The sequence below is a fragment of the Mus pahari genome, chromosome 17, assembly GCF_900095145.1.
Source record: "Mus pahari chromosome 17, PAHARI_EIJ_v1.1, whole genome shotgun sequence".
NCBI classification, from domain to species: Eukaryota; Metazoa; Chordata; class Mammalia; order Rodentia; family Muridae; genus Mus; species Mus pahari.
Window position 1 is genome coordinate 22,538,287 of NC_034606.1, and position 13,875 is coordinate 22,552,161.

At 39.5% G+C, this 13,875-nt stretch overlaps 1 protein-coding gene across 1 annotated transcript in view; it reads right to left on the reverse strand.

The window, feature by feature from the left end:
- Positions 1–355: 355 nt before the first annotated feature.
- The window catches only part of Has2 (hyaluronan synthase 2), a 26,638-nt gene continuing 13,118 nt past the window's right edge, over positions 356–13,875 (reverse strand). The window contains exons 3-4 of the mRNA XM_021216584.2: positions 4,624–4,725; positions 356–3,333 (exon numbers count right to left, since the gene is read on the reverse strand). Of these exons, the coding sequence (XP_021072243.1) occupies positions 2,404–3,333; positions 4,624–4,725 (1,032 nt within the window). The 3' untranslated portion in view covers positions 356–2,403. The remainder of the gene's footprint in view (positions 3,334–4,623; positions 4,726–13,875) is intronic.

Below are 13,875 nucleotides of genomic sequence, written 5' to 3' on the forward strand. Positions count from 1 at the left end.
TTAGAATTGTTATTTTTTATGAATAATGCAATAATAAACAAACTTGCTTATTGCTTTTCTTCACTGATTATATTGATGTAATAAAAATTTTCTCTAATTTGGGCAACTTTGGAGGATGCATAAAGAACTCAGAGGCAAAGATTAATTTAGTTGATATAGTTTCCCTATTTGTGTCTATGATGGTTCCCAGATTTCCAAATAACACCAATTTGGGAGATTTCTATGCAGCATAAGAATCATTAGCTGACATATTATTTTACACCAGGCATGATATTTTTTACACACCCATTTTAAACTACATACCATTACAGAGAGAAAAACAAAACCCTTCCCTTAGAAAAGAGAGACAATCATCTTATCAAAAATATTTTATTTACAAAAAAATCAATTATACTATACATCCTATAATGGAAATACATTGAATAATTGCTAAAATAAATACAAGGCAATTGATTCAACTTTTTATAAGAATGAGAAAAATTTGACATTTGAACGTTATCAAAGCTTAACTTAGAACATAAATAGTTAAAAAGGCAAACTCAAGTTTTAGTTTCATTTATTGTCAGGGTGTGTTTGTTTCCCACTAGCTCTCCATACAGTGAGAGTTGGAGTTTTTCAGAACTTGAAAGAACCTCTTTGTACTCACAAGGTAGAATGTGCAGCTTTTCCTTAGACAGTATCTTGCTACATTTGTGTGTGGTGTGGTAGTCTGCATAGTACAGAACAAGAACCTTGGCGCTCTGTGTCTGCTTCCCCACAAGGCTTCTGTGCAGCTATTTCTGTGATCTGAGGTGTGTCTAACAGGCCTACACAGCACCAGCCACAGGCAAGATAAATCATGTGAAAAGTCAAATTAAACAACTGAGGCCCCGTAATAACTGAATTAGCCACGGCTGGAGGAACTGGCGCGTCACTTTTTATATTTACCAGTTCTTAGTAATAGTAATTACATGTTGACGTCATTTCTACTCGTGGAGATTTTTAGGAAGGCCAAGTATGGAAGAGATGAAGAGATTACCTGTATACTTGAGAAAAAAAATACCCTTCCTGAGAAGTAAAGATGACACTCGGAACGTAAATGTGCCAGGTCTGAATTGTGTTGTGAATCAGTTACAGTTCACCCATGTAAACATCACTAACAGGCAGGGTGAATTGAAAAGTGCAGACACTAAATGGGGGGAAACACACTCATTGGGTATGTGTTAAGGTCTGCCACATAAAGGCCACAGAGTAAAACTTTTGATGAAGTGCATTGTATTTGTCCCAATCACAGATACAGTCTCACCAGCTTTCCATTTGTTCCAGACCTATGCAGATACTGCCACCGTCTCTCCGTCTGATGATCTGCCTTGGATGGTCACATTTATCCAGTACAAGGAGCCCGGCATTTTGTTTTGCTTTTTCCAAAGACTAGGATTCCCTTTTGAAAAAAAATTTTTTTTTTCAAAAATTGCACTTTTCTACCCTTTCGGCCTCAACTTTAATGATTGGCTCTTGCACACATGTGAGTATGTATTTTTACCTAAAAGTTGACAGGTATCTCAACCCTTTCTAAAAGAAATAAAATGTTAGAATACTCAAAGTTTACATTTTTTTCACAGAAATAACTATTCAATTATAAAATGTAGAGAGAGAAACATTTTATTCTTTCATGAACATCAGTCAACCACGTTTCACATTTTGGGCAGGTTAATTTTTTTTATAGTATGGATTTTTTAGACCCTATTTTACTATATATATATATATATATAAAAGAACAAAAGTGTATTTTGCCAGAGAAGTAAAATATAGACTATGGTGTGAAATTTTGTTTTTAAAAATCAGATACAAAATTTAAAAACACAGTACAATTATATCAAAATACAGCATAGCCAGTGGCTTTTCAACTTTCCTTTGGCATTTCATTTGGTAAAGATGAACAACAATTTTCCTTAAAAACAAAAATAGAAAGAAAATCATCAGCTATCAAAAGAGTCTATAAGTTAGGATGTGTAGGTTGAAAGAACGTTCCCTTGAGTTTTCAGAATCCTTTTCTTCCATGATCACCCACACAAAGCATGGCAAGTGAGGTATTTAGAACAAACACTGTCAGGCAGATGCACAGTAAGGGAAAAGTGCATAAACCAAGACATCATCCCATCATCCTAAAATTGTTGGATTTAATCGGACTTTCTTCTCACTGATGTATCAATTTGCTTTGGCAGAATAAAAAAAAAAAAAACAAACAAACAAACAAACCAACCCCCATTGAATGTCTTTGTTCAAGTCCCAGCAGCAGTGATATGTCTCCTGTGGTGGCAGGGTGCGGTGCCACAATACTGTACAGCCCCTCGAGGAGCTAAGGTGTGTGTGTGTATGTGTGTGTGTGTGTTTGTGTGTCTCCAGGTGTGACTGCAAGCATCATCATACATCAAGTACCATGTCATACTGTTGTCCCTTCTTCCGCCTGCCACACTTATTGATGAGAACCACATACAGAGTCAAAAGCATGACCCAGTAGCATGCATAGATCAAGGTTCCCACGATGAGAACAGTCTGTTTGGATTCGGAAAATGGCTTTTTAGATTCCTTATAAATGGTGAAAATCACACCACCTAGAAGGATTGTAAACCACACGGACACTGGAATAAGTCCTATGAAATTAACAACAATGGTCTTCCTTCCAGACGTGCCCCACCCAGCTTTGTTTATGGTTGCGATTGCAAACATCTTGGCAGGAAGTAGACTTGACATGTATAACACTGAATACAGAGACATGAAGACCATGACGATATTTCCTCTAAGGCAGCTGGCGAAAGAGGACTTGATGAGACCCACTAGCTGGACAGTTAACAGGAAGAGGAGGATGTTCCAGATTTTACCCCTGTAGAAGAGCTGGATGACTGTGGCAATGAGAAAGAAAGGAAAGAATCCAGTGATAACAGCTTCGTAGGTCATCCACAAGTGATGCTTGTGAAACCACATGGCATTGTACAGCCACTCTCGGAAGTAGGACTTGCTCCAACGGGTCTGCTGGTTCAGCCATCTCAGATACTCTATGGGAGTTTCGGTAAGGCACTTGGACCGAGCCGTGTATTTAGTTGCATAGCCCAGACTCAACACCCTGTTGGTAAGGTGCCTGTCGTCACCGAAACTGCATTGGTTACCCATGAATTCCTGATTGTACCAGTCTTCCACAAATTCATGCAGCAAGGAGTTTCTGTACATTCCCAGAGGACCGCTTATGCACTGGACACAGCCAAAATAAGACTGGCAGGCCCTTTCTATATTAAAAGCCATCCAGTATCTCACACTGCTGAGGAAGGAGATCCAGGAATCATACTTGTTTAAAATCTGCAAGTAGAAAAAGTAGATAAATAAAAGTTAGCCTTAGCCTAATAATACCATCCCAAAGTATCCTGATACTACTGTCCGGCGTGAAATCTGTTCTTTTCTGACTCCATCTTGTCTTCCCTCCTTTCTGTCATTCCTTTATTTTGTCTTCTAGGGTTTTGTATTAGGAAATAAGCTTAGTTGGTTGGGTCTGTATTTTAATGGATTTTTTTTTACTTCTTTATTTTCATCTTCTTGTGATATTATCTAGGCTCTTCCATGCTGTTGGGCTGCAATGTCTAGTTATGATTTTAAGCGTCAGTAATCAATCCTAAATTTTCCCACATGCGCTTTCAGAAATTACCGCCTAAGATTTGAAAGATGTAAGAACCTAGGATTCGCTAAAGTCTCTCTTAGTTTTCTTCATTCTCTATCTAAATCTTGTAAGTTCCTATTTAGCCACCAGTCTAGTTCTTTGATTATCTCATTATGGTTTTTATCAACAGCATGTACACATGGGTCACACAACAGTACAGAGGATTATTTCTTTGTGTTTCTCATCTGTTATTAAAATCAAATGAAATCAGATCCGATACTTTGGAGGTATTAACCTTTGAATAGTTTCACATATTCACCTTTCTGTCTGACAAGCTTCGGCATCCTGTTATTAGTAATTGTTTCTCCATTACTAAAAAAATCATGGCTCAATATTGTCTTTGTCGTTTCTTACTGTTATAAACTCAAATTGCTATTTCTGTTTCCCCTTTGTGGTTCGTCTTATATAAACTTGTAAATTTTATGTGTATGAGTGCTTCTGCTGCCTGTATGGATGTGCATTACATCCATGCAGTGTCCACAGGGAGCAGAAAATGGCAACAGAGTTCTTGGAATTGGAGTTATGCATGGTTGTGAGCCATAGTATGAATGCTGGACTCCCGAAGTCCCTGCAAAAATAGCAAATGCTCCTGCAATTCAACCATCTCTCCAGGTCTTTGTACTGTGTCTTTAACCAACCCCCTGGTGGCTAACTTGTGGCCTATCAGTGCCTGGTGTAAATCATCACTCATCTATACATTTGTGTTATATGTACCTTTTCAGTCACTATAAATACATGTTATATGCCAGGTCTAAGCATATATGTTTCAAATTATTTCAAGTTAGATAAGAAAAGCAGGATTACAATGTATCTGATTCGAATTCTCAAGTGTGACCAGCACTAAGACCACAGAACGTTGGACCAATAAACACCGAATGAATCAATACAAGAGTGTTCTAAAAACCGTATCATACAATAATGATGAAGCCATATACCTGGACATCTCCCCCAACACCTCCAACCATAGGGTCTTCCTCTAAGACCTTCACCATCTCCACCGATGAGGCAGGGTCAAGCATGGTATCTGAGTCACACACCTGCAAGAAAGAAAGCATCTCTTTAAGATGGCTTAAGGAGAATCACACTGTGCCTCCGCCACAACTGAGATTATACCCTATACCCTTTCCCTTCACCTCACGAGACTGTCAGAAAATGCCACAAATGTGCCAGAAGATTCTGTATAGCACTGCTCACAGAGAAGATTCTGTATAGCACTGCTAGGAGAGTGCTTTTCCATTGAGCTCAGTTCACTACTAAGCAGGCTAGTCCAAATGATGGTTGAGTGTGGATCGGCAGCCTGTTGCAATTTGCCAGGAATGTTTCACCTTTTGGCAACGGAAGCTGCCTGCCCTGGGTAATATCTCAGTTGTCCTTTCACAAATTCTAGGATTGACTTTCTGCTTCTTCATTATGCTGTGTGTGTGAAAAACTCTATCAGGGTGCCTTGAGCTTCTCAGTCTCCAGAATTCTGAGTCAAATAAACATCATTGTAAATTATCCAGTCCTGGGTATTGTGTTACAGCAACAGAACCCGCCCCTGGAAGAGCATCGCAACATGTACTAATGGGACATAATACTCTTTTTCTATTAAATTCACTGAAGCCCAAACAAATGTAACATGACCAGAGTTAGTATGTGATGAGCCATTGAACATCCCGCTACCGTTTGAATGTGAAATGACCTCCATGACTTACTGTGGGAGCTTCACCTCTAGCTAGTAGAGTACTTTGGGACTTTGTGGAATCTTTAGGAGGTAGCTCCTCACTAAAATCTCGAGAGGTGGATTTTGTCAATTTTACCGTGGTCTCTGTCCTCTCTGCTTACTGTCCTTAAAGAGGTGAGCCAGTAGTTGCAGCAGGCTTCCTTGGTCATAGAGCTGTCCTCAGTCATGACTTTGCAGTCATGATGGCCTTATATTCCTTCAAATACTCAGGGGAAATAAATCTTCCCTCCCTTAAGGTGTCCCTTATCAGGTATTTGATTGCAGCAATCAGATTCTGGCCATCCTCATAGCCGTATCCTCCTAGTCAACATTTATCCTACCTACAGTCATATTCAACATGATATATTTTGGTCCAAGATGGGCTATGTGCTTGCTAGTGGCCCCAGAAGATTATACCATCTAGTGGCTCTGTAGCTTTTTTAATGTATGTATGCATAATTCATGATGTTTGCCCAAGTACAAGAGTCACCTAAAGTGTATTTCTAGAGAATATTACCATTACCAACATAACCACATTAATAATCAAAAGGAGCAATTTTGACAACTCTTCAAAGTCAATATATTTTAGAAGCATATTCTCTTAGGAGATAGACATTTATTACATGTGGTATTAATCACTCACTGTATTAACTAAGGGAGCAGAACTTTTTTTTTTTTTTTTTTTTTTTTTTTTGGTTTTCGAGACAGGGTTTCTCCGTGTAGCCCTGGCTGTCCTGGAACTCACTCTGTAGACCAAGCTGGCCTTGAATTCAGAAATCCACCTGCCTCTGCCTCCCAAGTGCTGGGATTAAAGGCGTGCACCACCACACCCGGCTAGAACATTTTCAAAACATATCTCTTTCAACTTTATTAATGGCTGTTTTTCTGAAAAGATTTCTTGCTAAAGAAGATTGCCGGAAGCAGTTACTTAAATGTGCTATTGGCATTTGTGGGTTTCAATGATGTATGGACATACAAATTTAAAATGTAATTTTATCATTTTAGATTTAAATACATAGTTATAGTGAATTTGTGCTTAAATTATTAAATCATTGTGGATTTTTCTTTTTTTTTTTGATTTGCTAAGTAGAAATACTCCTTATAAAATAAAAGATTATATTGTTCTTATTGTGGCTGTTCATCTTGTTGATTTTTAAAATTTACATATGGGATCAATAGAGTCATTTACTTATTTTGAGGAGGACTAAATAGGCAGAAGGTAGTCTTTTTTTGTTTGTTTGTTTGTTTGTTTGTTTGTTTTTGAGACAGGGTTTCTCTGTGTAGCCCTGGCTGTCCTGGAACTCACTTTTTAGACCAGGCTGGCCTCGAACTCAGAAATCCACCTGCCTTTGCCTCCCGAGTGCTGGAATTAAAGGCATGAGCCACCACCGCCCGGCGGCAGAAGGTAGTCTTAAGTTTCTCATTGTAGAATACAGGCATTCACTAACACTTAGTTTGAAGTTCAAGCATTCTAAGCATGAGTAAGCTATATAAAGTCACCAAACCCTGACCTAGCCTCTCCTATGACTTGTTTACCACAGTTTGCATAAACCTGCATGCTGGGCAGGAGGCCTGGGCTAAGGGGAGAGAGAGGTGAAGGCACATAGTTGAGACACACCTTTAACCAGCATACAAAGTTAAGGCCACATACACCTCTATTGACTTAAGTCAGGAATGGTAAAACCAGAAAGCTAAAATAAGCTTAAAGCAACAGGAAAGGGGCAATCCAGAATTAATGTTCAAATAGCCCCGCCTGCTTCTGAGTGTAAGCAAGCAAGAGGAACTGCCACTTTGAAATGGCTAAACTTGACCCTCCCTCCCACTTTGCAAAAGAAACCCAGAAGTTCTCTGAGAAAGGCTGTACGGTGAGCTTAGCTCTATAGGGAAAATAAGTTCTCAGAAATCTCCCGGGAAGGGGTTTGTGATCATACGATTGAAGAGCTTTAAAGAATTTCAGTTTCTGGATGCTGTTTAGAGACTCAGCGCCAATTACAAACTCTGTCTTTGCCAGTTGGAAAGCGCATGTGCGCTCAGGGCACAAGAACATTTACTTAATAAGATGTGAAAGATACAACTTTACTCTTTAAAATTCAGTTAATAAGGAGAAATGAATGTTGCCTGCCTAGCTTAGTGTTAGAACCCAGGCAAACCATACATCAGTTGGTGAGTAGCTGAACCTCTCACATCAAGAAAAACTACAGGATGTGATTTGCACACAGGAAATGGGGCACAGATCAAAAGTCTTATCCACACAGGGTATGGTTGTGAATTGCTGAAGTGTGTAATGATTAGTTATAAGATTTCTCAGTAGCAGATAATGGAAATAAGTAATAACAATAACCTCTAAATAAACAAAATAAATATAAATAAAGTCAGTTCAATCTACTATTGAGAAGAATCAACCACCTTGCTTTAACCTCAGAAAGACCAGCACTCTGTTTATTACTTCCAGAGGTTTAGCCTACAGTTAACAATACCTTCGCTATAGGACTAGGTATTAATTAGGTATTGGCAAACTAAGGGGTTTAGTTAAAGACCAGCCTGTCACCTATCTGGTTATAATTGCCTAGGGTTTAAGAATGGCTTTATGTGTTTGAATCTGAACTGAAACAAAAGACAGATATTTTACGATGCATGAAGATTATATGAAGTTCAAATTTCACTGCCCACCACAGCATGGTCATGTGTGTTCTTACACCTGTTATCTTCAGCCATGTTCATACTGCAACCAACCCAAACGGTGGCAAAACAGAATATTTACTCTCCAATGCTTTACAAGCAAAGTTTGCCAACTGTGGGATCAAAGGAATCGGTTTCAGAAAAAGGCCCTGCTTTCGCAAAGAAGTAGCAACAGTGCTGAGATTAAGTGTTTAATCTCTTTCTTAAGACTGCTTTCTTTAAGAATAAGTGTTTACAGAATCAAGAAACCTAAATTCATTTTTAATTAATTAATTAATTAATATCCCAAATGCTACTCCCTCATGGTATTTCTCATTGAGACCCTCCCCCAATAACCCCTTCTCTTCTCCGAATGGGCAGCCCCCCGATTATCCTCCAACACTGATGCAAGTCCCCGCCAGATGAGGTGCATCCTCTCCACTGAGGCCAGACAGGGCAGCCCTATTTAGGAACAGATACCACACTCAGGCTATAGCTTTAAGGAAAACCATTACTCCAGTTTTGGGGGACTCACATCAGATACACTAAATTTCATAGAAGAGAAACTGGGAATTATCTTTGAATGTCTTGGTTCAGGAGACAATTTCCTGAACAGAACATCAGTGGCTCAGGCTCTAAGATCAATAATAAATCGGACCTCATGAAACTGAAAAGCTCCTGTAAGGCAAAGAACACTCTCAACAGGACAAAGCAGCAGCCTAGAGATTGGGAAAAGATCTTCCCTAATCCTACCATCTGATAGAGGCCTAATATCTAAAACATACAAAGGACTCAAGAATTTAGGCTCCAACAACCAAGTAATCCACTTTAAAATAGGTTCCAGAACTAAACAGAGAATTCTCAACAGAGGAATCTCAAATGGCTAAGAAGCACTTAAAGAAACCCAAATTCTTGCGTCTCATACCTTACTAGTGCATGCCTTTGAACTTACAATCATCAAGGCATCCCAGTAATACCCTGAATATGTAAGTACGACATGTGTTACAAAGCACTGTATGCCATTAGTATAAAGAAGTATAAAGTTACCCTTAAGTTACTTGTTTGTTAAGGAAACCCAAACCTGAAAGATTTTTGCTATATCAACAGTGCTCAGTAGAGAACTGCACTAAAAGAGTCACCACCGACTGGATTACTTGATTATGTGCAGAGCATCTCTTAAGATATAAACAGATTACAGCTCAGCCAGAACCATCTACCCCAGCCCAGAAACTCACAACCATCTAGCTAGAACTTCTCTCAAGATTACTTTTCCACCAAATGCCTCTCATAGTCTAAGATCCAAGTCCAAAGGCAGTCTGAATCTTTTACTGGCTCTTTTGAAAACCGTCTTTCCTTTCAGCTTCACTAGTGAATCCCTCCATATTTCATATCCGTCTGAAAAACCAGTGTCAAAGTCAACATGGCAAGAGGAAATCTGTGCTGCTGTGGTTGAATTCCATGAGGAAACAAATTGAAAAGAAATCAAGACCTCTTCTGGTAGTGCTGGGGTGATCCTTTTCCTGTTCAACTCTTTAATCTTGACCCTCCTCCTTCTTCATTTCAGCCCTTCATCTTAACCTTGAAACAGTGAGACTATTTCTAGAGTGTGTGGGCTTTGTTTTTGGTTACAGCTGATACTTTCTAACTTAATTATAAAAGTAAACAGAAGTTCTGCTCCCCTATCCCAATCAATGTCTCTAAATGAAAGGGCAAAGGGTTAGAAGGAAAAGAATGAGTGAATAAACAGAAACAACAAACCCCTCACCAGTAGTTACCAGTGAGGAAACAGAAGATGGTGACCCTTTCCCTAAACTCCGCTAATGATATTCCAGAGTGAACTTAACATGGAAAGGAAAAGAAAGAAAAGGGGGTGAATTTAGTGCTAGATCACTGGCCTAGAAAGCACAAAGCCCCAGGTTTACTCTCTAGACAGAAAGCAAAAAGAAGATGATAGATAGGTAGGTAGATAGGTAGGTAGGTAGATAGATAGATAGATAGATAGATAGATGATAGATAGATAGATAGATAGATAGATAGATAGATAGATAGATAGATAGATAGATAAGATAGATAGATGATAGATACATAGATAGATAGATAGATAGATAGATAGATAGATAGATAGATAGATAGATAGATAGATAGATAGGCGGACAGACAGGCAGACAGACAGGCAGACAGACAGACAGAGAGAAAGAGAGATAGAAGAAAATAAAAGTACCACACAAAATGCAAGAGTTAATAATAAAAAATGAAACAGTTTCCAGCCCACAATCAGCCAGTCACATAAACTTGGATTCTTATTTTTCTGTGTATATATATAGTTTGGTTCTATGTAATTATTTTCTTTTTTTTTTAATTTTTTATTAGATATTTTCTTCATTTACATTTCAAATGCTATCCCAAAAGTCCCCTATACCCTCCCCCCGCCCCTGCTCCCCTACCCACCCACTCCCGCTTCTTGGCCCTGGCGTTCCCCTGTACTGGGGCATATAAAGTTTGCAAGACCGAGGGGCCTCTCTTCAGCTCAAGTCTCTAGGTTTCTGTTCGTCAAGACAAACATATAGATTATTATCCTTATCAAAAGTTTGTCATGATGGTTTCTTGATAATATATATATATATATATATATATATATATATATATATATATCATTTAGTAATTAGTAAGTTCATATCAAATACTTAACGAATAGAAATAATACACATGAAGATGTATAACAAACAAAAACCAAAGATATAAATTCATGTCTCTAGTTCAAAGAAAGAGTTCTTGTTAAAGTTAGCATAGATAAACTATGCCGCACCGCAGAGACAGAGGGAACCCAGAGCCTCCCTAACATGACAGATTTATCACAGGAGAGATCTAAAATCATCAGTGGAAAAAATTTTAGATTGAATTGTTATTTTGTGGAAAGAAGTACAAAAAGTAACCATGCTTTGGTTTTTGTTTGATTTTTGATCATAATTAACTGATGACTTGGTTGGGGTACCAATTAATCCTTCCAGTTGTTGATCATCTCTTTGCCCCAAAGTTGAGTCTGTGAATACAATACTGATTTAGGGGCCCTAGGCTGAACTTTCTCCTGTTCTTCATGCTTTTGTTTGTTTCAAGACAAGAGCTCAGTCCAGGCTCACTTCAAATTCAGGATCCTTCAGTTTAGCCTTCCCAGTGCTGTGATTACAGATGTGTGTCACCGGGCCCAGCTCTTGGTGCCTTCCTTTTGATTTTTATTGTTGTACTGAGGTGTGTGGCAACCTCATCCCTCCACTTGATGTCCTGTCCCTCCACTGGAGGTGGACTGTACAAGTCTCCTGCCTTTGAATCCTGAGAGGCTCTCACCTCCCAGGTGTCCAGAACATTCTAGAAGGTCCCCCCACCTCCTATCTCCCAAGGTTGCCTGTTTCCATTCTGTCTGCTGGCCTGAGCCACAAACCAGGCATCACATACCAACTGATATGAGGCCACTGACACACATACAGCAAAGGACTGCCTGCTCTGGCCTCTGTGAGAGAAGATGCACCTAACCCTTGACAGATTTGAGGCCCCAGGAAGTTGGGAGGTCTGGTGGGGTAAGGCTGGGGGGTGAGGGCATTCTCTTGGAGACAGAGGAGGGGGAGGAGGAGGTATGGGATTGGGGGGTGGTCGGGGGGGTAGACCAAGAGGGAGATGAAGACTGGACTGCAAAAAAGGATTTAACAATAACAAAGAAAGAAAGAAGAAAACCAAACTATCAACAAAAAGCACACAAAAATGTAGGTATTGTAGCATAAATGACTATAAAGATAATTATTAAAACAGCAAAGCAAACAAGCACCTTGTTTGACCACAGTTAAAATGTATATTGGGTCACTCATACAAAATACACTCATTCAAACGTCTAAAATCTTCCCTTTCTTCCTCTCCCTTCTCTACCAGTAAAGTTTATGTTCCTTTCACTGAGTTTCCTCACTTTATTTCTGTTTTTCTATTTTTCTATCCTCTCTATCCCTGAGAGCAACTATCATCCCCACAAGGAAGCAGCCACTACACAGACTTTCCCTGTCTGAGAGCTTCCTCAGTATTCTAGAACAATGCTAGACGTTTGAAAGGCTACAAGTTGGGAACAGTAGTCAGCTGAAAAGACAGACAAGGTAGAGTTCACAATCACTAAAGACTTATTCCTGAGCAGACCAGAAAAAGCTGACCTTGGTCTGTGGAGATTAGCTAGAAAGGACAGCACTGATGCGCAAAGTCAGTCAGGTTAAGTGCTGTTGAAACAGGATACACAAGAGAGGGTAGGGATGGCTTTAAGAACATTCAGAAACATTACTGTTGGGTTTCTCCTTCGTAGGAGGTGAGATCATCTGTTAGGAGTTAGGCAGGGAGGGGTTTAGACAGGGAACTGGGAGCATGGTGAAGATATGAAATAATGGGTCATGAGAACAATAAGCCAGAAATCCAAACTCAAGTGCACAGAGTCCCGAATAGCACCGAAGACCAGCTGTGACTAGCAACCAAACGTCTTGGCCACACCTCTCCATGGTGAGTCAGTATTCTTGCAAGTACACAGATGGTCACAGCCTTCCTTAGCTCTCCATCCCCAGTGTCTTTTCCCATGGGGCACTGCTTCTTCCTCTCCTTAAGGCACTTATCCCCAAGTTCATTCACCAGCAGTGCCTAGTTACCCCTGTCTTCACACCTCTCTGCTCTTTGGGGCAATTTGCCCTCTGCTTTACATTTCTAAACTTTGGATCAGCCCAAAGAGAAAATTAGAGTGTTCTGTGGTTAGCTTGAACCCTAAGTATGCCATTTTATAGTCAAGCATGGTTATCTTACAGGAGATTGGATGAAGGATAGGAAGGAATGCCTAGCTCCAGGATACAAAATGATTTTTTAATCTTGTTTGAGTGCTTGCAACTGGATGCTAGTCTCAGAAGGTCTGAGAGCCTAGATACCAGCAGCTACTAGGAGTCAGTCTTCTAGAAGATTTAGCCTGGAGGAAGACAAAGACGGCAGCAGAGAGCCAATTGTATCCTTTCATACTTTGTATTACTTTTTCCTGGACAGGCACAGTGCAAAGTAGTCAAGGAAACAAACAAACTTCAAAACAAGAATGATGGGGAATGGGGGAGGGTGGTTTCGAAGAGTGTGGTTAAGAAAAAGGAAGAACAGAGCGAGTACACACAATGCTGTCTTCATTGAAATTGACGGATGTAACTAGAATTAAACAGACATTTTCTCACGTAAGACACAAAAGTGTATTCTTTGTGTTCTAAGTTATCTGCAATATCTTCCTTGGGAAATGTCCTAACATCTTCCTATCTAGCTTGCAAAGCTAGAGCATGCAAATAAACATCAAACGTCCAGAAATAACTGAAACTTACTTCATACTGAAAGATCTACTACTGAGAAATTAGGAGACAAAAAAAAAAAAAAGACTTATGCAGGCTCCATGGATGTGATTCTAATATGCAAACAGAAACCAGTAAAATACCTCCCACTCTTAAAACACTAACTGAAATTAGCCCCACGATAAGAGATGGTAAGCCCTATATATTTTAGTATAAATTGGAATGTACTATCATAATCGTTAGTTCTGCATGAAGTAACATTGTAACTTTGACTAAGCCCTAGGGATGTGCTGTTTTGATGTAATGATTATAAAGCACTTTTTTTTTCTTTTTTTTTTTTTCTTTATTTACATTTCAAATGCTAAAAAAGTTCCCTATATCCCCCCGCCCCTGGTCCCCTACCCACCCACTCCCACTACTTGGCCCAGGCCTTCCCTTGTGCTGGGTCATAAAAAGTTTGCAAGACCAAGGGGCCTCTATTCCCAGTGATGGCC